The 25439-nt window shown below is 31.2% G+C and overlaps 4 protein-coding genes across 7 annotated transcripts in view; 2 read left to right on the top strand and 2 right to left on the bottom strand.

The window, feature by feature from the left end:
• Nucleotides 1–2261, bottom strand: part of LOC140052261 (F-BAR domain only protein 2-like) — a 51555-nt gene extending 49294 nt beyond the window's left edge. Inside the window, exon 1 of one of the 3 annotated variants that reach the window (XM_072097731.1) lies at nucleotides 2179–2261. In XM_072097731.1, coding sequence (XP_071953832.1) covers nucleotides 2179–2205 — 27 coding nt within the window. In that variant the 5' untranslated portion in view covers nucleotides 2206–2261. The remainder of the gene's footprint in view (nucleotides 1–2178) is intronic. The other 2 variants (XM_072097733.1, XM_072097735.1) reach the window with 2 other exon arrangements.
• Nucleotides 2262–2321: 60 nt separating this feature from the next.
• Nucleotides 2322–8297, top strand: LOC140052262 (exosome complex component RRP40-like). Its single transcript, XM_072097736.1, has 4 exons — nucleotides 2322–2558; nucleotides 3508–3657; nucleotides 5046–5203; nucleotides 6815–8297. Exons 1-4 carry the CDS (start codon nucleotides 2337–2339, stop codon nucleotides 7026–7028), a joined length of 744 nt encoding a protein of 247 aa, XP_071953837.1. The 5' UTR covers nucleotides 2322–2336; the 3' UTR covers nucleotides 7029–8297.
• A 1927-nt stretch (nucleotides 8298–10224) lies between these two features.
• LOC140051052 (uroporphyrinogen decarboxylase-like) lies at nucleotides 10225–16649 on the bottom strand. The gene is made up of 9 exons (XM_072096128.1): nucleotides 16608–16649; nucleotides 15965–16067; nucleotides 15778–15857; nucleotides 14934–15032; nucleotides 14373–14534; nucleotides 14024–14185; nucleotides 12125–12262; nucleotides 11662–11762; nucleotides 10225–10550 (listed from the first exon to the last, which is right to left on the bottom strand). The coding sequence occupies exons 1-9, from the start codon at nucleotides 16635–16637 to the stop codon at nucleotides 10328–10330; spliced, it is 1098 nt and encodes a 365-aa protein (XP_071952229.1). The 5' UTR covers nucleotides 16638–16649; the 3' UTR covers nucleotides 10225–10327.
• Nucleotides 16650–16790: 141 nt separating this feature from the next.
• Nucleotides 16791–25439, top strand: part of LOC140052335 (FGGY carbohydrate kinase domain-containing protein-like) — a 90590-nt gene continuing 81941 nt past the window's right edge. For both annotated transcript variants that reach the window (XM_072097857.1, XM_072097856.1), the window contains exons 1-7: nucleotides 16791–17051; nucleotides 17486–17597; nucleotides 17959–18110; nucleotides 18550–18635; nucleotides 19393–19520; nucleotides 20161–20289; nucleotides 20724–20806. In XM_072097857.1, the coding sequence (XP_071953958.1) occupies nucleotides 16863–17051; nucleotides 17486–17597; nucleotides 17959–18110; nucleotides 18550–18635; nucleotides 19393–19520; nucleotides 20161–20289; nucleotides 20724–20806 (879 nt within the window). In that variant the 5' untranslated portion in view covers nucleotides 16791–16862. The remainder of the gene's footprint in view (nucleotides 17052–17485; nucleotides 17598–17958; nucleotides 18111–18549; nucleotides 18636–19392; nucleotides 19521–20160; nucleotides 20290–20723; nucleotides 20807–25439) is intronic.

Here is a 25439-nt window from a genome sequence, read left to right as displayed (position 1 = left end):
TTGAACAAGATAATCAATATTAGCCAAAGAATATTTGAGATTATCACTACGACGAGCAATGGCTAAATAAATAACCGCCAGTTTAGCATTATGACGTGGTCTTACACAAACATCATTGTACGACTAAATCTCGTTTTACTTTAATTTAATTAGTTAATCAGATCCTTCTCGCCTTTTCCAATCAAGTGATTCACATCAAAAAAGCTGAAAGGATTCTATTAAAGTATTTATAAACTAACCATGAGGTAATTTTAAGACAGCTTACAATACAAAAACATTAATATACTACATACTAACAGAATACTACCCTGTACTGTAGGTGTTTATAATGTACACCAGTTATTATCAGGGTTATGTAATCTGAGCTTTATATAAAATTCTAAAATAGTGTACTGATTTGACAAAGATTTAATAAAGAAATGTATGTGCCAATAGGATTTATGTCTTTAGTAATTATTTAAGCTTTTTTAAATAAATACAATAGTTTACAGAATGTAAATTTCAATTGCTGTGGATAATGGTCCTACTGTACACACAATGCTGCTACATACAGTAGTACCCCATGCACCTACTGTACTGTAGGATAGTGAAGGGTTACAATAATAAGTTTAGGTGCGTATGGTACAACTGTATGCATTAAGCGTTGCGCCTCAGTAAGCCAATTCCTTCTACTATAGAATCAATATAAACAATATTAGTGCCTACCTCCATATATTCTGGGTCCTGTAAATGTTTTTGTTTAAAAAAACTGCAATCGCTAAGCCTCATAATAATTTTTTTAAATACAAAATATATCAACTGAAACGACCCATATACTGTACTGCTAACTCTGTCATGTCAATCTAACATAACAAAATAATCTTTCTCACCTTAAAACGTAACTATACTTCATCTCCGTTTTTACCGTCATTTTTAATTCACTAATATGTCAGATAATTTGATTTTACGAACAACCCTTCCTATCAGTATTAATGTTCACATTAAAATTTCCTGCAGGTGGTTATATTTAGCCACTGTGAACCACTCACCTAAAATATTATCTTCAGTAATTAATCTAAACAGCAAACATGCATCCTATTTTATTTCTAATGGCTTTGCTTGAGGCTTCATTCAAGTCTGACAACATTACCTTCTTTTATAATCATATTTTACAGTCTGTTTATTAATCTTAATGCATATCGTTACAGTAGGTTCATTAGTTGACTGAAGAATTAAGATAAAAGCCAAGATACACAGTAATGAAAAACATACCTTGATAAGAGGTTTAATTATAATGACATTAATGGCAGTCATTTAGTATACAGTTGTAAACCAACATTATTAAGACATTAGAAGTGGTTTTTAATACCAGTAAATTAGTATAATTATTCAATTGTTATTTTCAAGTCAAGAGCAACAAACAAACTAACAAACTAACAAACTACCACAATCATAATATATTTCTAATTTCTTCTACAGTTATCATTTCATTTATTTATTTGACCAACAAACCATAACATAAAATATACAGAGATGAATTGGTCAGGTAATGCTAAAGTAAATAAGATTACTGTAACTACAAGAGTCAGCAGTCCCATGATCTAAACTAAAACAAATTTATATAAACAAATAATGTATTTATTATAGGCCTATGCCGTGAATATAAATTCTTTTTATCATTAAAACCATCAATATGTTTAACTATTTTTATAATATATTAGAGCCAAGATTTTAAATTGTCTGAACTATAATAGTTTGTGTCTAGCTGGGGGTAGCTAATTACTACGCTTTAGACGTACAGTACGCGTACGGTAGTGCCAAAATTGCGATAAATTCATTCTAAAATAAAATTCTACATATTAAAACTAAAAAAAAGAGTTTATGATAAATAGAATTCCACCTTATCTGCATCTAAACAACACATCTAAATTGGTCTTTTAGGCCTAGGCTTGGCGCCTATTATAGGCCCATTATTAGGCTTTGACATTTGTTGAGGTGCAGCCCAGTCTAGACAGGGAACTCCTCCAAATTTAATATCTGTACAACCTTCAGTCACAGTCACACCACCATCATCATCATCAGGCCAGCGTTCATTACCCGGCCTGACGATAGTTAATCACTTTTAAACAACATCATTCTTTACTATATAAACTCAAAATGTACAATAATATGTAACATAACCTCAAATTACCCACTTACCCAGAAATTATCCACAAAATGCGACATTTTAACCAATATAATTGGCTTTATCGCCGTGTCAAAACCACCGGAAGTTCCGTCTGTGGGAAAGATGTTTTGATTGATCTGAGCATGCGTAAACAATTAACGCTGAACAATGTGACCTAGGATGACCCAAAATGGTGGAATCAAGCATGGGCGACAATCAAAACACCGTCGAAGGTAGAATCGTTATTCCTGGCGATGTTGTGGTACTAAAAACAAACGAAGATGATGGAAAAAAGATACGGCTTGGTCCAGGGTTACGTCAGGAATCGGAAGAAGTTATTGTTTGTAAATGTGGAATCATAAGACACAAAACAGACCCGGAAACTTACTGGGTTGATTGCCATCAAAAACGGGTACGACGGGGGACGAAAGAGAATGATGAGATCCTCCTACTCACTCGAGTCATATTTCCACCCATGACCCAATCCAAGGCCTAGGGCATGGCGGAATATGCTTAGTCGACGCACTTTTGTGAATAGACAAAATGCGAAGCATAATTATAATTGCATAGGCCTAGCATTAAGATATTACTATTCAATTGATATATGAAATAAACAATAAATTAAAAAATTTTCATTTATGTGAAAACAAAAAAAATAGAATTGCAATTGCAGTATAGAATAGTCCTAGCTAGGCCTAGGCCTATTTATAATTAGTATTATTTATTACAAACCAGGGAATAATTTCGCCAGTGTAGCATAGCAAAAAGCTATACAAAACAACCTTTTTGCTACAGATTTTTTAAATTGTGTAGCAAAAAATACAATACAAAACTATGTTTCTCGACTCAAAAATCAGTTTGATTAGCAATATATTGCTAAACAAAATTTTAAAATGAAATTTTTCCCTGCAAACTTGCATTTTTCATTCATTAACATTTATTTACCTTTCAAATTCAATCATCCCAGATTCAATTCTTTCGAGCCTGATAAGGAATCGGTAAAAGAAAAGCAATATATTTATAGTAAAAATAATTTTAGATTTTCAAATCTGTTTAGACCAGATACAATAATAAAACAACTTGCAGTACACCATATGTATATAGTTCTGGAAAAAGTACTCCAGAGTACGATCAAAGTGTATTGATTGAACTGTCGAGAAACCTCAACAGTTCTTTACAGGACTACATATACATGGTGTACTGCAAACTTTATATCAATCAACATTTGATTTTGCCATGCATTCAAATAAATAGTAACTAAATATTAAAAAATAGATCACCAAAAAAAATAAATGAAAGGATGAACCTCCAAACAATCAACAATGTTAATTTTCCATGCTACTGTATATTGTTGTTTTCAGTATGTTCCTACAAAAGGAGAATTTGTAATTGGTATTGTACTTCAAAAAGCTGGTGATACGTTTGTTGTGGACATTGGAGGCAGTGTTCCAGCCAGTTTATCGTATTTGGCATTTGAAGGAGCAACTAAAAGAAATCGACCAAATGTTCAGGTAGATATTACGTGCTAACTATGGAAACTCAGTTTTTGTAGTCTATATCGTGCCTAGCTTACCTGTCTCTCAAAACTGCCTTTCTGATTGCACTAGCCTCGTGCAAGCGCAGAGGTGAACTGCACGCTCTTTCTCTGGAGCCAGGGCACATCAGGTTTGAACGGGGTGGCGCGCGGTTAGTTTTTAGGAAAGATTTCCTTGCAAAATCTCAGACATTGAACTTCTTGCCGCCGACTGTATTTATTCCCACCATTGCTGCATGTTCAGGGGTTGAGGAAGACAGATTTTGGTGCCCAGTGCGGGCACTAAAGTTTTACATCAAACGCACAGAGTCCATTCGGGTCTCAGCGTCACATCTGTTCGTATCGACTGTTGCACCCTTCCGACCGGCTGCTCGGTCGACGCTGGCAAACTGGGTCGTGGCAGCCATCCGGGCTGGTTACGACTCCACAAATACGCCTCCTCCGGCACATATGCACCAAGTGCGTGGCATAGCCGCTTCATGGGCGCTGTTTGCTGGGGTGCCCCTTCCAGACATCCTGCAAGCGGCATGGTGGCGATCACAGTCCACCTTCACATCCCAATACCTGTCGGATACCTCCGCAAACCAGTCTACGGTGGCAGCTTCAATCTTGAAGCCCAGGCACTAGGTACGTATGACAATGTTTACCTTGCCTCCCGCCTCCGACTAGACTCTAGTCCGGTGCTACACTGGCTTATGTTGGTTTATCCAGGTAAGCTAGGCACGATATAGACTACACAAACCAACAGTGGTGTTGGTAGTCTATGAGTGCCGCTTACCTGGATAAACGCCCTCCCTACCGTCCCCTCAGGCAGGTGGTCTTGAGAAATGATGACGATGATAAGTGGGTGTGTCTCACTTGAGGGCGGACTGATCCATTATCCGACGGGGGTGGGGAAAAATTAATGTTATTAATGTTATTCTTTTCGTAATGTTTACCTCTCGTCGGAGAGAGAGGCTTATGTTGGTTTATCCAGGTAAGCGGCACTCATAGACTACCAACACCACTGTTGGTTTGTGTATTTTAAATGTTTTTTCAAGGAAGACAATTTTGTTTAATGTTTTTACATTTTTCACAAATAAAGTTTATTTATATAGCGCCCTTTTCATGAAAAACCATGCTCAAAGGCACTTTACATAAAATACATCAAGACCGACAAAAAGTATATGTCTATAATTATTTAAAAAATATTAATTAAAAATTATGAATATAGAATACAGAATCTTCATTTGTTTTGTTGACAAGCTCAAAAAAATCTTAATCAAATTAGAAATCTTAGAAAGTCATAATTATAGAATATAGAATTATAGAAAATACTGTAATAGGAAAATAACAATGCTTAAAATTGTTTTTTTTTTTTTTTAGATTGGAGATATAGTTTATGGAAGACTGCTGGTAGCAAACAAAGATATGGAACCAGAAATGGTGTGTATTGATGGCGGGGGTAAAGGTGATGGATTGGGGGTGATCAACAGAAACCGGGGTGGCTATATGTTTAAATGTTCTCTAGGCTTAGTAAGAAAGTAAGGTTTGATTTTGTGTTGTTCTTTTCTAATCAATTTTCAATTTTTTTTATGACACTGTAACTTGGTTGTTGGTATGTTACTGTAGCTTTCAAACTGTGATTCTAATTACTTTCAATGAGTAATCAAGGTAAAACAACAGGTAAAACAACAATAAGAAGCAAAGATTTTCACAAAAGAATGATCAACTGTGCCAATAGAAAAACTTAAATTACACTCACAATTGACACATTTTCAAAGAACAGACCTTGATTACAAGAAATGCACATAAAAATAATTAATTTATTTAATTTATTTCTGTCTATATTGTGAAATGGACACTTTCTGTATCGTAGTACTGATATCACTGGTTTGATCACATAAACAAAATCAGACGTACAAGTAAAACTAATATATTTAAAGTGAAATTTAACAAAAGAAAAGTAGAAATAAAATCACTGTAGAGACATTATTAACGTAAATCTTTTAATTGTAACCCTGGGTTATTATTCTTTGATTGTTTTTAGGGTGGGTTACTATTATTATTATTAATAGAGTAGTGGGTTACTATTACTAATCCTGAATTAGGCATCTGAAAATAGTAACCTACACCCAACTTTTCCGGTCAGCAACTCATCGTAATAAAAAATATAAAAAAAAGAACATAAAATGCAGGGCCCCAATGGAAACCAGTTTTTACCTGTTTGAGCTACCCTGGGTAAATAAATTTAATGTAATAGCAAAATAATAAAACAGTACGAATAAACAAATTTGGTTGAACTCTAACTTTATTTTATAACTGCTTATTTTCAAAATACGGTTTCATCATACATTTTTGTGACTACACCCACTACTCTAATAGTAACCCATGGGAGTTACTATTAGAGTAGTGGGTTATTATTTTAGATTGACTTATAAGGTGGGTTACTATTAGAATGTGGGTTACTATTAGAAGATTTATTTATTTTATTTTATTTATTTTTTTTTTATTTCATCATATAATACATTACAAAGGAAAAACATAATAAAAAAAAAAATTTAAATTAAAAGCAACAAACAAAAACAACAAAGATATCCATCTAACAAATTAAATAAAGGTTCATAAAAATTATTCTTAGAAGATTTATGGTATTATATATATACATTGGCTATAGTATAAAATTCGCAATTAAGATATTGGTAAAAGGCAAAGTAACTGGACACAATCATCATGGAGAAGATAAATTTAGTTAAAATTTAGTTATGCATTACAGTATATACAATGTGTCCTTTTATTGAATACAATGCAGTACTAAGCCTCTAAATGAGTTCACACCTTCATTATTTGTATGGTATTCATTAGTTAGGCTAATTACAGTGTATTTTTCCTAAAACAATCCAGGTATTTTTATTCCAAAAGACTGGTTTTTAGTGTTTCTGAATTGTTGTAATTGTCTATGTTTCTTTTACACCAGGCTGTAAGTGGTTGATTTGTTTCTGCTGTTTTTGGTTTTAAAAATAAAATTTTAAAAACAAATCTGGAATGCTGGCAATAATTGTTTTTTAATAATTATTTTTTCAGCATTAATTAAAAAGAAATAAATACAAATAAAAGTCTTTAATATATTTTTAATTGCTAATAATTTATTACAGAATTCTGAGTAAGGAGTGTAATCTGATAAAGGGCTTAGGACAGCATATCAAGTTTGAAGTAATGGCTGGAATGAATGGGCGTATATGGGTGAATGCAGCTAAACCAGAAGAGACAATTGTACTAATGAATGCCATATCAATGTCAGAGTATATGACAGAGGAACAGATTAAAATTATGGTTCAGAAATTAATAAATGCTTTATCTACATTTTAAAGAACTCAAGATATGTTGAGATGATTCCTGATTGATTTTTGTTTAATGGACCATAAAGAAGAATAGTTTACCCATTACACGACACAATTAGCATTCCATATGTTGCAGTCTGTAGTTGGAGTACATAGAGTACAGGTATCTCCCTGGTTGAAGAACGTCAGTTGAAATCTGTTGACACATTACAAGTTATTTCCTTTCACATTGTAAAACATTGGAGTTTACACCCACTGGGACGCACACCAAATAAGCTGGTGCTGTTGACACTATGTGATGCGAGAGGGGCAACTAGTCATATTATCTTAAGCGCTGTCTACACTATCAAACTTTATGTGAAAAAAAAATGTGATGTGCCCATATATGGACATGATGTCATATCACTACTATATTTGGGCATATCACTACCATATTTGGGCACATCACACTTGTTTGTCAAAGTAGTTTGATAGTGTAGACAGAGCTTAAAGCCGATTTTCCACTAGGCGAATTTGTTCGCGCGAATTCGAAAGCGTCAGTTTACGCATGCGTATTCATGTTTCCATCTTCCAAATTCCTCTCTACGCATGCGTATAAGCTGACGCTTTCGATTCGCGTGAACAAATTCGCCTAGTGGAAAATCAGCTTAAAACAAACTTACAGAAAGGCTCTCACATGGTACTAGCATAAAGAAAGAAAATTATAGGCCAAAGAACAGCCAGGATAATTTGAAAGTAAGTACCAACAGCTATGTGATCACAATTCCAGACAAAGCAGTTTATTAGTATCTAAAACCTTATGGAATAATCACTGATGTACTTATTTTGCTGTTTATATTTTAAAATAAATGGAATAATAATTAATAATTTTATTGTTTACAGTGTGTTTAAGTGTACACAAGCCAGCAAAACAACATTTATTAGTATTCATCTGATAACTGATTATCAAAGATCTTTATAAATCAATGGCATAAATGGTGAACTTACACGGCCATACATCTCAATTCACTGTCACCAGTCTGCCCTATAACCTCTGACCTATTATATTAGTAAAGCTTTCTCTACAATATCAAACTATTTTGACAACAAAAATGTGATGTGCCCAAATATGGTATTGATGTGCTTAAATATGGCAGTGGTATGACATCATCGTGTCCATATATGGGCAAACCTTATTTTTTTGTCACATTAAGTTTGATAGTGTAGACAGAGCTTAAATATCAAGTAGCACCAAATTGAAAATAGTAAAAACAAAACTACATATTCCATTTGTTTATAATTGATATAATAAAGTAGTGTGAATTATCTATTTTATTCTGACAATTTTTATACCATAGAACAGTTAATGACCTTAATTGTCTGTTATAAAATTAATAGTGACTTTTTAGTAGACTTTCTGGTTCAAAATGTAACAATATTTTTGTACTGTTTCACACAAATCAAAAGTCTTTATGAAAGTATGATTGAAATCATTGAGATGGGCTGATTGACACCTGGTTGTCTAAAGCTAAAATCATGAGTTGATCACATGATCCAGCAAACATGGCACTGCTCAATTTTACTAGCTTTACTGTAATTGGCTTTAGTAGAATTAGGATGAATAGAAATGGGCATTTTGATATAGTGAACAGTGCACATGAGAGGATCCTGAATGTTGTAGGGTGGTGGGAAGTGGGTTTCAGGATGCCTCCTCTGTCATAACAGGCCCTCTTTTCACCTTCAAAAAAAGCTGGTAGGGAGAGGCTACCCTCTGGCTTATTGCACCTACTATTATAATAATAATATATTTATTTAAAAACAGAAAACTTGTTCACTTAATAATATAGTGTTTTTAACAAGGCCGTTTTAAATTGTGCTTTATCTCCTTAGTAAAAGTGATATTTTCCTAAAAGCAGGTAATCAAATACAGTACACAATTTAAAATTATTTAAATTTATTACAAAATATTTTTAAATAACTGAATTTTGCAATAAGATCATAAGTGAAACCAAGAATGAATTTGTTTATTGTTAAAACATTTAATTGTTATTATTTCTCATTTTGTTTTGTTTCCCCTCAAAACAGCCCAATATTAATACCATTTAGACTTTGGTTTTCTCTGAATTGATTAAATGAAGTTTCATATAATAATTAGTGCCACATTATAATTGCAAAATCCAAACCATTTAGTTGTGGGAATTTCCAAAGTATACCATAATATGTCATTCTCAATTTGCTTTAATTCATTTCAGTAGTCTTGATATTACCAACATTTTATTTTTTCAGAGTATTAGAATTGCGTAAAACAGTAATTCTTAGCACATATTTCTGGGCATGTGCAAAGTGACTGTCCACAGAGTATGTTTCATTTTTGACACTCTTACATTTGTGAAAACCTGAGGAAGAAGGGCTTTCTTTAGTGCAGGTCATTTGTCCATAATTATTTTGTTTCGCCAAGGATTTCTCATTATTTTAGGTCAAATCATAATTTTGCATAATTTTTAAAATATTTCTGTGGTATTTATCTTAATTTCTGTACGATTTCGGTAGTAATTACGGACCTTCCATTGTACTTGAGAACCCTTTAATGCAATACTAAATATATTCAACTTAATAAAATCTTCATTTATAGCAATTTCCAGCTTTGCTTTGGACCCTCCACTTCTGCCACATGGCGGATTGAACGGTACTACCAAGTAAACTACTGTAGTAAGCTAGTCATGTTTAACTAAACTATATGACGACAACAGAAAATACATATGACAAAATTATATCCATAACATCATTTTATTTCATATGTTGAAAAAATATAACATAATGTGTACTAAAACTATTATATCAACCTGGCTTTTTGCAAATATGTGTGATTTCTCTTGTCAACTCTATATGAATGCTTCATAAATATATATTATATATATTTTCTTGCACTTGCGAAGTAGAGCTTTCGAGCAACAATTGACAATGATTTAGCTTTTTGCTTATTTTATTTGTATCTCCAATAAGATCCAGCCACTGATCCCAACAGCATTGTCATTTTTTCAGTGCTTATTTTATTTTTATCTCCATTGAGATCCAGCCACTGATACCAACAGCATTGTCATTTTTTCAGTTGCATATATATTTTCAACTACATTTTACCTAATCTATGTACGTTTTTGTATAAATCTATTTAAAAAAAACTATGTAACTATGTTCTTCCTAACAATGCATAAGAATTTATTTTATGTATTTTTATTTCAACAATATTTAACAAGGATGGTATGTACTGCTTTATTGTTTGCTTGGCAAATAAACAACATAAATTAGGGAATGTTTCTATTCTTCTGGAAACAGTTGTTTAGGAGTTTATTATTCGTTCATTTTCTCAGATATCTCATGGACTGCATTGACAAAAGTTTCTAGACTTTCTGGTGGAAAATCAGGATACATTCCGTGACCTAAATTAGCTATATATTTCTGGGTGCCAAATTGTGATAGCATTTGCTTAACTTTTGATGTGAGGTCATCTTTGTTGCAGTACATTGCGCAAGGATCCAAGTTACCTTGAAGAGAAACTTTGGACGTGACGGCTCTGAAATTGAAAGCAAAATTAAACCAATAATACAGCTGCAATTTTTGTGACGAAAATTAAGTATGTGAGTTGGGGATTGTGGATTCTGTTAGAGCATAACTTCTCTCCCTTTTACTTATTTTTTCCCAAAAATAATAAATAGGGCAACCATTCATAGTGTTATACCCTAGCAAAGTTTCAGCCTAGTCGGCCCAGGACATTTTAACCCACTTTGTGGCCGTGTAACATTTTTACTTGTGGCCCAGAATCGGTGAATATAGGCATAAAAAGACATACCAGAAAAACAAAGTCCTTTGACAAAATTTTTGTTTTAATAAAATAAAGATTGAAATTGGTGAACAAGTGTGAGATTTCAGGTGTGTGGTGTGAGATCTTGAGAGCATAATGCCAGGGACTTGACATAATGTAAAAGAGATAATGTAAATGATGTATGAGCATTCTCATACACATACTGGGTATTCATACAATTTTACAAACAAATGAATTACTATTAGTATACTGTACACATACAGCAAGACTTGATATTCTGAATTTAGAAGCCCAAATAGGTAAATGGATAAATGTTCCCTGTATTTGTAGACTATGTAAAAGAGGAAAAGTAGAGGATGTTTTTTATCTTATTTTTAACTGTCCATTATATAATCAAGAAAGAAATCGTCTCATTCCAAATTAAATTTTAAATATGTTCTACTTTGTTTCATTAATTATGATTAAGTCATTAGCAGATTTTATTGTATGTGGTGTCAAGAAACAAACATCTGACACACTAAAGAAATGTTTATGTTTTAAAGCCACTGGCCTATATACAGAATAAAGTCTCCCTTTGAGGAGAGTTGAACTTGAACTTGATACTAGCTAAACAATGTTTTTAGCAGACTCATGCTACTCTTGATGATCTGTGTCTCGACAACTTTGCATTAAGTTTCATGATGTTACCAAGAGTGTGTAATTTTGAAATCTCATGCTTGCCTCACAGTTTGTCATAACGAAAGTAAGTATTGACCTTTCAAATCTATAATACTTGTTTTTAAAAAGCATTACATAGTTATAACATCACACTTTTTTGATTAGTGTAAACAGAGCTTTTAAGGAAAACAATGTAACATTTTACCGTGCTTGCTGAGGTTGAATTGTCCAATCTAGGCCTACAACATCATATCCACTGTTATTTAATTCTTCAAGGCCATAGTGCGCATCTTTTGCAAACACAATCTAAGACATAAAAATGTTGACATACTAGCAAAAATTATTTGAGACACCTACATTTGATATCAGGAGAAAACATAATTAGTAAAACAGTTTGGCTTTTAACTAAGAAATATTATAGTAATTTATATAAATTATTAGTTCAATCAATATAAGCTGTTCATATCTATAGTATTGCAGCAGCTGTACAAATGACCACAAAAATCATGTAATTATTGCTGCAGTATTTGTATACACATAACTAAACTGTTATATAATATTAAAACACCTCAGTTATACAGTACGATTAAAATGAAAAGGCCTCAAATTTATTTTTATACAAGTTTATTTTAGGACGACAGATATGAATGCAAATAAAGTAAACATACCATTGGAACAGGTTTGATAGATTTTGATCGAAGTGAATCCTTGACTCTTGTAACAATTTGTTTCAGGTAAGGAAGAGAAAATGTACAGAATAAGTCTTTACCAAGGATACCAGCATGCGAGTCAAACACTTGTAAAAGCTATAATGTCAAACAACAAAATTAAATACATTTTATTTGAAGGTTTGCATAGCGAAATCAATATGATATAAAGTTTGCGGTACACCATGTACATTAGTTCTGAAAAGAACTGTTAAGTTTCTTGACGTTTTGATCAATATGCTTTCATCGTCTTCCTTACATTCTCACTCCTGTAGTACAGTACCAAAATTATAGAATAATGATAGCAATAGTTCATTCTTATACAAATTAATGGGTTTTAAACTTCATTAACCTGGTCATTTTGGATCAAACATTCATGTTTTATGCAGATTATTTACGCTTGACCAATAGTTTAAATTCATTTGAGCATTTTCTTTTTATTGCAATTTTAATGTCACATAACAGTTATCCACTTTGACCAAATATTGCATCTAACCAAAAATGATTTACCTGAAAAAACTGTAATTTAAAGTGAAAAATGGTAAAATTGGCTGCCAGCCAATGATTAATTTGATTAAAACTACAAACTAACCTATTCAAAGTCTGATTTAGTTAATCTTAATTTTTCATGTTTTTGGGGGCAATACACACAATACATCTGTAGAGGCAATTTGCGTAAGTTGGATCTCACTAAACATCTTTAAAGTTTTATTTTTACAATTGTTAATTTCAACTGAACATATAGGAACTGACAAGCCACAAACAATTGTACAAAGGTAAACGCTGCACTTATTACACTATTAGAAAGAGACATAACATATATATTAATCAATAAAAACCACTTTAAGATCAAAACAATAGATTATCGGCATGTTCAAAAGATAAATCTGTATTATAAAAAAAATATTGAAACCAAGAACATATGAAAGTTTTGTAATAAAATTGTTTTGTTACACAATTATAAAACCATAAATTTTTGTTCTCAGAACATCCCGTTATCATCTGCAGTATCTAAACCAAGCTGAGACAAGCATTAATTAGTTTAGAATTCCATCACAAATTATGTTTGTTCTGGTCTGCCAGTACATTGCATCAACAGGCTTTTTAATCATGTTACGCACAATGCCATTAGTTCACATTATTTCATTTTTAATGCCTGCCTATGTGGAATGCAAAAACGTTCATTTTAATTCTTTAAAATCCTTATTACTATATGCATTTTAATTTATTTTTAGTGAATTTGTCATGAGAACTTAATTTATAAATGTTTCTTTGTATTTTTAAAATTTTTTTAAAAAATCAACTGACATAACAACCTTCACTAAAAAGTTGATAAACATGAAACAGTAAGAATACAAAAATGACAAATACTGTATGTATGTTTTATTGAGGGCTCTTTAATAATCAATTCAGAGAAATGACCAAATGTAGAATATAATCGCAAAGAAATCGGTCTAAAACACATTTTTATTTAAATTGTCCATGTTGACAGCCAATTCAATTTATTTTAAATAAAGAAATATTGTCCTCATAAACAAAATTTAATTTTTTGTTGAAAATGCCATTTTAATGTCACATAATAATTATTCACTTTTACCAAAAACTGGATAAAGAATTTACCTGATTTATCTGAAAAATGTAATTTAACGCAAACAACACTTTAATTGTCTGTCAGACAATGGTTTTGGGTTAAAATTAACCGTTTTGTTTGTCTTTTTATAAGTGAAATAATTAATTTTTTGTGGTTTTATTTTACAAAAGTGAATAGTTTATTAAAACTACAAAATGACCTATAGTCTGATTTATTAATCTTCATTTTTCATTTCAAGTTTCCAAATGAATCATATTGAGTCATCTTACCTGAGCACCAGCTTCTACCTGGCACACCAAATATGGAACAATTACATCTGTGAGAATTTGCAGGAACTGATGGCTTGCTTCAACATGAGTATAAAGCCATTTCTTAGATTTGGAGTATGTCTTTGATCCCCCTCCTTCTATGCTATATGCCATTAATGTCCACTAAAAAGAAAATGGTGAAATATTAGATTACAAAGTTTTATTCCGACAGAAGATAACACAGAATCTCTATCTAATGTATAAAGCCCAATCACTACCATATTTGGGCACATCACACTTTTTTGTTAAACTAGTTTGATAGTGTAGACAGAGCTTTATAGTAGCAACCTTGAAAACATTTCTTTCTTACCGGTGCTCCAGCAAAGCCTATAAGAGGAACTTGACCTTTCAACTCTTGCCTAGTTAAGGTTATTGCAGAAAACACATAGCTCAGTTTATCTCGTACATTTACATCTTTGTCAAGCCGCTTCAGATCTTCAGGTTTTGCAATGGGCTGCGGGAAAGTTGGTCCCTGAAATAAAAATGATTGACCAATTAAACTCATTATAACATAGATATCAATGTATAATAATAAATTTGAGAATAGCAACATATTTCACTTGAAATTATCAAATGGATAAAGTGAATTACATTATGATATTTATATATTTGTATTAAAACTACATCATATATTTTTTAAGTAGTTTATATCAGCTGTTACTTTTACAGAATTTTTCGTGTTTAAGTGAATGTTGTGAGTGATTAAATGTTGCCAAATTTTTCCAAAAAGTATAACATTATCTATATCTTTCAAAAAGAAATGTAGCTGTACGAATTACTTATTTCATTCTTTTTTCATCTATCAGGTGATATTTTTTTTCTAAACTCATACATATAGTATACACTATTAGTATAAAGGTTGTATACTTACTTTTCCTGGTACCATTACACACTCCATACCTAATGCTTGGTTGATAACCAGAATATCACAAAATATTATAGCAGCATCTAATTGAAACCGCCTAATAGGCTAAAAATATAATTTAATGTTCAATTTAAAGACTATGAAATATCTTTCTGTACTTATTTTTACTTTCTTTTTCTTTTTTTATTTCTTTATTTATGTTGTAATTAATCCAGAAACATCTGGCTAATCAATAAAGTACCTAATTTAAAATAACAAATGTGTCTTTTATATAATCAATCTTATATAAACAAGCACAAATGTGCGATACTCAGGGTACAGCAAAAGAAGCTGTAATGACATCATAAGACATGATGTAACGTCACATACACATCAATAACCTCGCTACCAAATTTCCGGGAGCAGAAGTGACGTCACAATATCATAAATAAGGTTTTACTGTATATATTCTTATTCTCCAAGACAAGACCTTTGAAATGACACCAAACACGGCTATATTACGACGAATATTATGTCATAATTCTGTATCCGGTTGAAGTGCGAACATTTTCTCTCTATAGCTTTGTTCACCTATTACCCTAGTATATGCATGTCATGTTTCAGAGCGCGTAAAGAACTAGTAGGACTTGAAAGTTGGCTCAATAGTGTCCAGATGGAAGAAGAAGTAGAGAAGATGAGAGAGTACTAGACTCGGGTATCCCGATTAAAAATGTCTTATATAAATAACATGAACTAGAAAATGGTCATCATAAGTTATAACTAGAAAACAAATATTGAAAATAACCATTTTTAATTTAAATTTTTAACTAATTAAATTTAATTTAAGTTTTAAAAAATTATAAAACTGTACCTGTAATGTTATTTCACATGCTAATGGAGGCGTCTGCACAATTTTGAAAAAATTATGTTCTGCTCTTAACTCACGAAACTCTGAAACAGAAAAAAATTAGCACATTCAGAACTTTTTTATATAAATGTTTTATTTTCAGAATTTTTTTTTTACAAAACTAAAATGGAAAATGATTTGCTCAACATACCAGGTAGATATCTGCCGGCCTGCCGCATTGCCCACACTGGAACTCGCTCAGTTTTTTCGCCTCTTGCAGCCCGAATAATCAGGTCATTTTTCAATTTTGGAAACTAAACAAATTATGCAAATTATTATGATATAATTCTGTCTGGAACTATGAAAATTAAAGGCCATTATTATTTTAAAAATAAGATGGCCAATCTCTTTTATTTTATTTTTATGGAAAATATTTTATTTATAATTTATAAAAATACTTTTAAAATAAATGTACTACTTTTTATAAGGAATGTATGAATACAACAATTCCCAGCTTTTCAACAATAAGGAAGCACCTTCACATTAGGGCCTAGCTTTGGCTACCCGAGCCAGCCAAAGGTCAGGTAGCTAGGCCGCCCGCCCGCGCCCAACTGCCTACCTCTGCCTGCATTGCTGTGTAGGCCAACACTAAACAGAGGCTTCTCCTCCTATTCTACAGTTATACTCCTCTATCTATAATCTAGGCCTCAGCCTAGCATAAACCGCGAGTGTAGGAAGTTATCTAAACAGACATTACTCATACATCATGGACTGTAGCTATAGATATTCACTGATCTTGGTCTAATTTACTTTCTATATAATCATATGGAATGTAAAAAACAAAAACAACTAACCTCCAGATTGACTTTTGTGGGCGCAGCCATGTTGTCCGAACAAAGTTACATAACAAAGTAAAATGTTATGTATTTCCGGGTATGAATAAGCATAATCGTGTTGATCCGCAATTCACCCATTTTTTACACACTGTGTGCCGTCTTTTTAACATACTAGAGTGTGATGTTTTTGTGGTTGAACAGCTGAATTTGCATCAATAGAATGTTTTTTAATGTTAAAAAATACTTTTATTTTAATGTTAATTACTTGTAATAATGTCAGATTTCAATTGTTTCTTTGTTGGTGTTGATGTTGGTACTAGCAGTGTAAGAGCTGCTGTTGTTGATAACAAAGGGGAAATAAAATCTTCAGCAAGTGCTGAAATTAAAATTTGGGAACCCAGACCAGGGTTATATGAACAGTCCAGTGAAAATATTTGGGCCTGTTGCTGTGAAGTTGTCAAGGTATACATAGGTTGAGAGTTGTATACGCTTTCGGAATTAGTTTATTTTGGCCTTGATAAAATCAGTTTCTGGTATTTTGTATGGAGCACCACCAGGTTACTGAATGTCTACAGCTAAGATTAAAAGAACATTACCCCTCCCCATCTACCCCTTCCCCATCTACCCCTTTCCCCACCCCCAAAAAGAAAGTCCCTCTATTATCTAGGAAATATGATGAAAGTAAATGGTAGACAATGGTACCATTGTACTCAAAGACAATGAGGAGTAACAAGAATTTCAAAATTAAGTATCCAAACCGGGCTCGATCACAAAATACCAGAATTTGGTTTTCATCATCAAAGTTATATTCACCCTATAATTATATAATGATATAAATATTTAATCTTCTGTTAAGCTTATATCTAATGTGTTTAAGACTTGATATCATTTTACAGAAAGTGACCAATAACATCGACAAGAAATGTATAAAAGGAATTGGTTTTGATGCAACTTGTTCCCTTGTTGCTCTTGATGCAAATTTCCAACCAATATCTGTTAGTCCATCTGGTACGTTTTGATTTATAAAGTTTTTAAAATGCCTAATTTGCATATTTATTTTAAATTTAAATAAAGAGTAAAAAAATACTTTTTAATTAAGAATTCTTTTTAATTATCAAAAATATCAAGTTTTGATTTTTTTTACAGTATATTTCAAACTGGTTTTTTTGTTGTCATCGTCCGAATGATCACTAATTTAACTCTCAAGGGTATTCCACAGTTACAGCTGATTTTATGTCCGAACACAGCCTAAAACTCTGGAGGTTCAATAACACACACCATGCACATTTTGTTTGTATGGTGTATTTGTAAACTCTACAGTATTATAGTATTCTGTAGGTTTAACAATTTATTTTTAAATACATTCTAGGAAGCAATGAACAGAATGTTGTGATGTGGATGGACCACAGAGCACATGCCCAGGCACAAAGAATCAATGCTACGCACCATGACGTCTTAAAATATGTTGGTGGCAGCATGTCATTAGAAATGGAACCACCAAAGCTTCTGTGGTTGAAAGAGGTATGATTCAATTTAAGCAAATCGTACTATAATGCCCTCTTAACCAAACCGTGCCCTAAAAGTTTAAAACATTGTGGTACATTGAAATGGCAGTGCATACATGGTATAATTTGGTTTTTGAGATCCAATATACTATCGTTCTTCCAAACTGTTTTTTTTAGTTCGGATATCAAGTGCCATTTTTAATGTTATTGTTTTGACATGCAAATAGACAGCGCTATAGAAATGTTGCCGCAAGAAGAGAGGATGTGCTTCTCTTAACCACAGCCATTTTTTATCTATATATTAGTATTAATTGATATTTATAGATTTATGTTAGATTAATTAAATGTAGTGTACTGACGTTGTTGATACGTTTACCTTCTTGCTGAATACACGTTGACACCTGACCACATCCTTTCATTCATCACTTTTTTCATCATCACTGTTTTTTTTAAAGAATCTTCCAGAGACTTGGGCAAAAGCTGGAAATTTCTTTGATCTTCCAGATTACATGACATACAAGGCAACTGGATCAACAACAAGGTAATTCTACAACTTTATGAATATACTTTTACTTGATGTTACAAGACCTGCCAGAAATGATTAATTTTAAAGTAGTCGAATTCAGTAATTTCACTAGACAATATTCAATTCAATTTCATCTTTATTTGCTCTAATTTGAAATACAGAATCAAAAAATCTTTTTTTATACACTGCAGCAGATAAAAAGGTTAAAAATACATTAAAGATGGTTAAAAATTGCAAATACAGTAAATAATTAAGACATTCAAATATATTCGTTATGTTACAGTATTCAAATGTTATTTAAAGATCCTTGGATTTACAAAATAATTATATTAAATATTTTATGATCCAGATGTTCTCTCTTAATTATGTTACAACATATTTATTAAAGTCACATGACAGTGTCATTTTGTAGGAAAGTAAACAGTGCGACTTAGCTAAGAAATGTATACAAAAATATAAAAAAGCATAAAAAACATACATTTACTACAATCTACTGTAATTATTGCAATTGTAAGATATCAAATCAAGTAAGGAATCTTTTGTAATTAGTTAATAGAATGTTTATTTTACTATCAAAATTCAACTCATCTATGTCTCTTAGTTAGTTATTTGTATGATACAGCAATTATTTGATTTGAAACCGAAAATGGAGTCAATTACATTGTTTATACCTTTGTTGGGTTAGCCGACGAGGATCATCCAGTTTTTGGAAAGATGTAATAGTAATATTTCTTAACAAACAGTTACATTGTTATTATAACACTGTTTTTAGATCTCTCTGCTCATTAGTTTGTAAGTGGGCCTATCAAGCCGACAGTGATGGTAAGAACCAATGGGATGAGTCGTTCATGAAGCAGATTGGCTTAGAAGAACTATTGCTTAATGACTTTGCAAAAATTGGTAATAACTTGTCATCTTTAGATTATTTAATTAATAATTAGTTTTACATTATATTTTCAAAATTTAAAAAATAAATGCATAATACAACAAATTACTTCAATATACAGTAGAACCACTATTAAGAGACACCTTTAAGACCAAAGAAATCCCTTAGGGGTTGGCTGTAGTGTTAAACAAAACATATATTTACCTTTTACAGTAAAGATGTCCCCTAAATAGGGGTGTTGCCTGAATAGGAGTTTCCCAAACGAGGCATTCTCTAATAGGCCTATAACTTAAATAGGTAATAGACAAGATTTTCATCTAAAATATTATTTACTTTTTTTTTATTTATACAACTCCATACAAAACATATAATAAAGAATAAACAGTTTAAAAATACATCGGATTAAACAATGAGATTACTACATGAAATATATTAATATTAACTAGTATTATAAGCAGTTGAAATTTGGGTAACTAATTACATGTAAATACAGAAATGACAGTTTTTCATAATTTATTATCTTCATAAAAATCCAGTTTATTAGCCATCACAGTTACAGTATATACTTTTCTATTTTAAAATCTCAATTATCCGAAATCAAAACCAATAGCATGTCTATTTTACATGTTTAAATTTTAACAATTACATTTTTAGGGAATGTTGTTTTATCCCCTGGTGAACCAGTTGGAAATGGTTTAAGTACAAGTGCTGCTAATGACTTAGGTCTTCATCCTGGTATCCCAGTTGGATGTTCCATAATTGACGCTCATGCTGGAGGAATTGGTATGCTTTTTTGCAACTATACTATATTTACAAATTCACATATTTATAAACTTTGTTTATTTAAAATTCATTCAATTGTACTTTTGAAAAAATACTGTGCTACTAAAATCCTGAAAAATGTTTAAATTATGTTTTTAAATATATGCAATTCTAACCCTTTCCCAACCCCCAACCCCTTCCTAAAAGAAATTATGTAATATAAATAAACAAAGTTAAGGTTGAATATGTTATAGTTCAATATATTATAATTCCAAATAAGAAAAATATTAAAGCTATCAATTCTATATTAACAACAAAACTTTCTTGCATAAATATTTTATCTGACTATTTTGTATTATTGTGCATGTAAAATTTTTAATAATTTATGTGCATTTGCTTGTGTGTTTTGGTGCTAACCTATGAAGCGATGTGTGTTCTATTTTTCTGGATTTAAGGTATGCTAGGCTTGACTGAACAACAGGAAAACATCACCAACAAACTAGCTATCATATCGGGAACATCATCATGTCATATGGCCGTAGGTATTATCATTGATAAGTTTAGAAATGAAACTAGGTAGAACTATGTCAACTAGTTAGTTGATACAAGCAAATATTTTAATATTAGTTAAAACTATTGATTTTAAAACATTTTTTTCCTTTAAAATCACAATTGATGGCATGATTTATCATTTCCAGTTTTCTTTGTTTCATATATTATGTAGTAAAATGGTTTGAATATTATATGTTAAGAAATATTATGATATAGCTTCCAATAATATAATATTTATTAACATTTCTTTTCATATTTTTCACTCAGAGTAAAAAATATGATTTCCATTGAGAATTCTTACTTAAAAAAAAAATTTTTTTTCAACATTAAATATTAATTTTTTTTTTCTAAAAAAAGTACAACTTATATTTAAAATTAGCTGTAAACTTTTCTGCTTAAATATAAAGATGTTCTTTTATGGTGTGTTGAAATTTCCAATCATCCTTGTTTTTTTTTGGTTTATGTATGCGCAAATAAAATATAAATATAATAACATAAAAATGTGTATATTAAATACTGCACCGTAGGTTGTTGTTTCATTTGTTGGTACCAATTCAAAGTTATATATTTTCCTTTCTGTTTTGCCTTTGTTTTAGCAGTTTGTCTCATCTTCAGATTCACTTGCATCACTCCTGACAACGTCCACAGTCACTGCATATATCTCCAGATATTGATCCTTTAAAACTTTGTTTTTCATCTTTTTGTTGACTTGAGAGTAGATATGTTCTGTTTCACTGCTGTTTGATTTTGTTTGTGTTTTTCCAAACTCTTCCTTTATTTGTTTATTAAGGTTTGTTTCTTGAGACAATTTCTTTTTATCTGGTTGTGTATAGATACTTTCATTCACCTCTTCAGTATTAAAACCAGCTTCCAATTCTGATATTTTCTCATAAGGATTCAGAACATTTTCTTCTGATCTGAGTCTTTTGTTTCTTGTTGTAAATTCATTCTCAATTTCTTTATATGGATCTTCAGTGTTTGTCTTGTGTCCATTACCATCATCTCCGTTGCCATCTCTGTGCTTTGAACCACTCCAAGAAGGCTCAACTTGGTCTGCTTCTGTTCTGAAATCTTCTCTCTGATTTTTCAATGTTTTAGAATTTATCTCATCATACATAGGGTCATTAAACATTTCACCAATGCTGTGTGTATATTCGTCATCACTAGATCCAAATGTAGTGGTTGAATGTACTGGTGTTAGGCGACGTGTTGAAATCCATGTTTGTTTCATGCGTTGACGTTGTCTTTCATCTGGTAAGGAGATCATACTCGGAGCAGAACTTATCTGGTTGTCTGTTAATAATTGCTGTGATGTATGATGGAGTTTGGATTTTGATGGTGCACGAACCACCAATGGTACTGTTCTGTAAGATTCGTTATCATAGCTTACAATAGCTTGTATTGTACCAACATCGCTGCTTTGGTTTGAAGATTTTTTTATACACTGGAAGCAGATTCTCACAACAAAGATTAAAAATATAAATGATGTAAAAGATCCGAATATACTAACAACAAAATAAATTAAATTGTTATTGTTACTTTTTTCTGTTTCATCACTCATAATTGTATCTGTTGTAGGTTCTATTGCATCTGTTGTAGATTCTACAGTAGTTAGTCGTTTTACTCTAAGTATACTAGAGTTTCTTCGAATAACATTGTACCCTTGTACCTCACAAGTGATAACAGCATTGTTCATATCAGCTGTCACATTCTCAATGTTTAGGATCATGTCATCTCCAAATTTTTGGCAGTTTGAGCTGTTGTTGCTACTGCCATTGATATCTGGATTTGAATTTCGTTCAATTTCCTTTATTAAACTTTCAGATTCTGATATCCAAGTATAGTTGAGTTCTGGGACAATATTAGTTGTGTTACCTACAGCGCATTCCAATGTTGCTGGTTGTCCTAATGTAAACTTGTTATCGACAATATTCACTTCAGGATTTAATAATAAAATTTTAATTTCACAACTCAAAGTTTTAGAGTTCCATGACGGTACATTCATTAGGCAACGGTTTTCCAAATCATCAGTGTTATGAGCAACAAATGTTTTAATGCACATATTTTTAGAAGTGGGTTGATCAAATTTCCATCTCAATTCAAGATCTGGATATGAAGCTGTAGCTTCACATGTTAAAGTCACGTTTTGTCCTTCAAAATAGAATGGTTGTGAGGATGTACATTTTGGATCCTTTGGAATTGGCCAAACTGTAATGTCTCGTGTAGAAGATTTATTTAAATCCTTAGCTTTTATATATCCACATTTATATGATCTTGTGTAAGACTCTGTGAGGTTTGAAATTGTTATTTGATAAACCTGTGTCATGTAATCGCTACTTACATGAATAGTAACAATCTGTGATTTGTCAATCACTAAGACTGTATCATTTAGTAAAAGTTGAAGGTTATTTTTATTTAATCTTCCTTCCATGTTGAATGATTTAAATGTACATGTAGCTTGAAGTTCTTGGCCAACAAAATAATATTCATTCTTTTCAATACTGATGCTTACTGTTGGAGTTCCTGGTGGCTGTAAAGGCTCTGTATTTGTTGATAAACTTTCTGTTCCTGCAGTATGCAAACATGAAGCCATAATCATTATTTGAAAGTTTAAAGTAAAAAATTGTGACAACATTGTATATTAGCAGTTAGTATTGTTCCTCAGTTCTGAATCTGTTAACAATCCAAAACAGTATTTTTCATACAGTCTTCAAATATAAAAATGAACATGTAAATGGTACAGTGTTTCAATTTGTGAGTACTCCCAGATATGATACGATGTATGGTCTATTTTTTGGTTGATTACTGTAGTTAATATACAGTATCTACATATTATTGGCATGTATAGTTGATTGACTTTTTAAGCCTCATTTGATTGGCAAATTTCTAGCCAATCATTTCAGAGGAATGCATTGTTACAAACCATATATACAATAAGTTAGTTGTAGTTGTGTGTGTTTTAAGTGCATTTTAAATGAATTGTTATGGTTTAGAATGACTTAAATTTGTTGTAAAGTAAATATTGCAGTGTAGTACCTATAATATAACCACTTAGCCTGTTCATGTTGATATATTTGTATTGCTATATATTTTATTTAATTTCAGAAAGAAGTAAATACATGTGCTATCATTCATAATTTTAAATGTTCACACAACAATTATAAACATTTTCTTACTTTTCAAGAACAATCATTCTGTTATTTAAACAATCACAATTATTATATTATTGCAATTTTGTTTCTTGTTCAGTTGCATAATTGAGATATAATTCTGTTTTTTTTTTATAACTTTCAAAACTTTCATAATACAGTACATTTACAAAAAAGGTAACAATAACAACAACACATAAACCATCAAAGAAAAAATAAATCCATCACATAAAAAAAATCCAGTAACATTGACAAATATATAAATATTTTATAACAAAATATTCACATTGTAGTATCAATAACAATTTAAATGTTTCCAGAGTAGCATATTTTAGATAAAGATATAATAAGTTCACCTAGAAAGATAATTTTTAAAATATAATAAACATTTGTATTTTTCAGTTTCACAGATATGAAAAATTATTATATAAGCTGTAAATAATTAGTCAAAATTCATGGCATTTTACAAGACAAATACCATTTTTGGGGAGGCCTAGCTGGTAAAGAGTGGTACAAACATCATATGCTAGCTATAGGTCTAGCCTGACTTTGTCGCGTTGCTGAAATAATTGTCTTTCCTTTTTTGGGAGAATCTGTTAATACAAACTGGGGAACACCTGGTATTTTAGCTGAAAAATTACGGTTCTTTTATTTATTTACCCTTTCACACGATCGATCGAAGTGGGTGCATCACATCAACAATATAAAAATATCAATTGATATTCATGTTGGGATTTATAGCGGGCTGCTAAAATTATTAGAATAGACTTATTTTTCACATTTTTAACCGTTTAAAGACAAAATTATCGCAATAGGTCCATATAGTATTTTTACATAAAATGTAGTGTGTGACCTTAAAGTAGGTTGAAAAAATGTAGGTCTAGTGTCTTTAAATAAAATATATGGGGACCCCTCATAAAAAATGATTGTGTTTTTGTTATTATCTGTGTTTGTATTTATGATATTGAAATATTAATAATAAATTAAATTTCTTTAGATTTTCACTTGGCTAAATAGAAAATATAGTATTAAGTAAATTACTATATGCCATTCAATATTATTTGTTCATTTGAAATAACATTTTTATAGATAGCACCCTCTATAGTTCAGGTAATTTCATATTAAGTTATTTCTTTCGTACAAAACTTATATTTCTGGTTTTACACTATAAAGTAAAAGTATATAGAAATATAATGTGATGACCATTTAAAGTGCTAGTTATTTTATGATGCATGATTAGATAGCAACTCTCTATCAACCTCAAAGTGGTAACATGGAAAAGTTCTTATTTTTTTTTTTACCCCCAAGCTAAATAAATCACATAAAAAATAATATTAATTTATTGTGCAAAATACCTTGTATAGTTTTCACCTTTATAAGTTTCTGTCTTCTATTAACATGTAGTTTCTGCCTCATCTTCAGACTCACTTGCATCACTCCTGACAACATCCACAGTCTCTGCGTATATCT

Source organism: Antedon mediterranea, chromosome 6 (assembly GCF_964355755.1).
Source record: "Antedon mediterranea chromosome 6, ecAntMedi1.1, whole genome shotgun sequence".
Taxonomy (NCBI): domain Eukaryota; kingdom Metazoa; phylum Echinodermata; class Crinoidea; order Comatulida; family Antedonidae; genus Antedon; species Antedon mediterranea.
The sequence above is the reverse complement of the archived record's forward strand: the minus strand, read 5'-3'. Positions and strand labels throughout refer to the sequence as shown.

What these genes read in the sequence shown, in the direction of transcription:
- LOC140052262 (XM_072097736.1), top strand. Translation starts at nt 2,337, where the DNA reads ATGGTGGAATCAAGCATGGGCGACAATCAAAACACCGTCGAAGGTAGA. An exon ending in TTGATTGCCATCAAAAACGG is followed by an intron (nt 2,559 to 3,507) that starts GTACGACGGGGG and finishes TGTTGTTTTCAG; the next exon opens with TATGTTCCTACAAAAGGAGA. An exon ending in GAAATCGACCAAATGTTCAG is followed by an intron (nt 3,658 to 5,045) that starts GTAGATATTACG and finishes TTTTTTTTTTAG; the next exon opens with ATTGGAGATATAGTTTATGG.
- LOC140051052 (XM_072096128.1), bottom strand. Translation starts at nt 16,637, where the DNA reads ATGGCTGCGCCCACAAAAGTCAATCTGGAG. An exon ending in CCACAAAAGTCAATCTGGAG is followed by an intron (nt 16,068 to 16,607) that starts GTTAGTTGTTTT and finishes TAATTTGTTTAG; the next exon opens with TTTCCAAAATTGAAAAATGA. An exon ending in TAGGCTTTGCTGGAGCACCG is followed by an intron (nt 14,186 to 14,372) that starts GTAAGAAAGAAA and finishes TTTTCTTTTTAG; the next exon opens with TGGACATTAATGGCATATAG.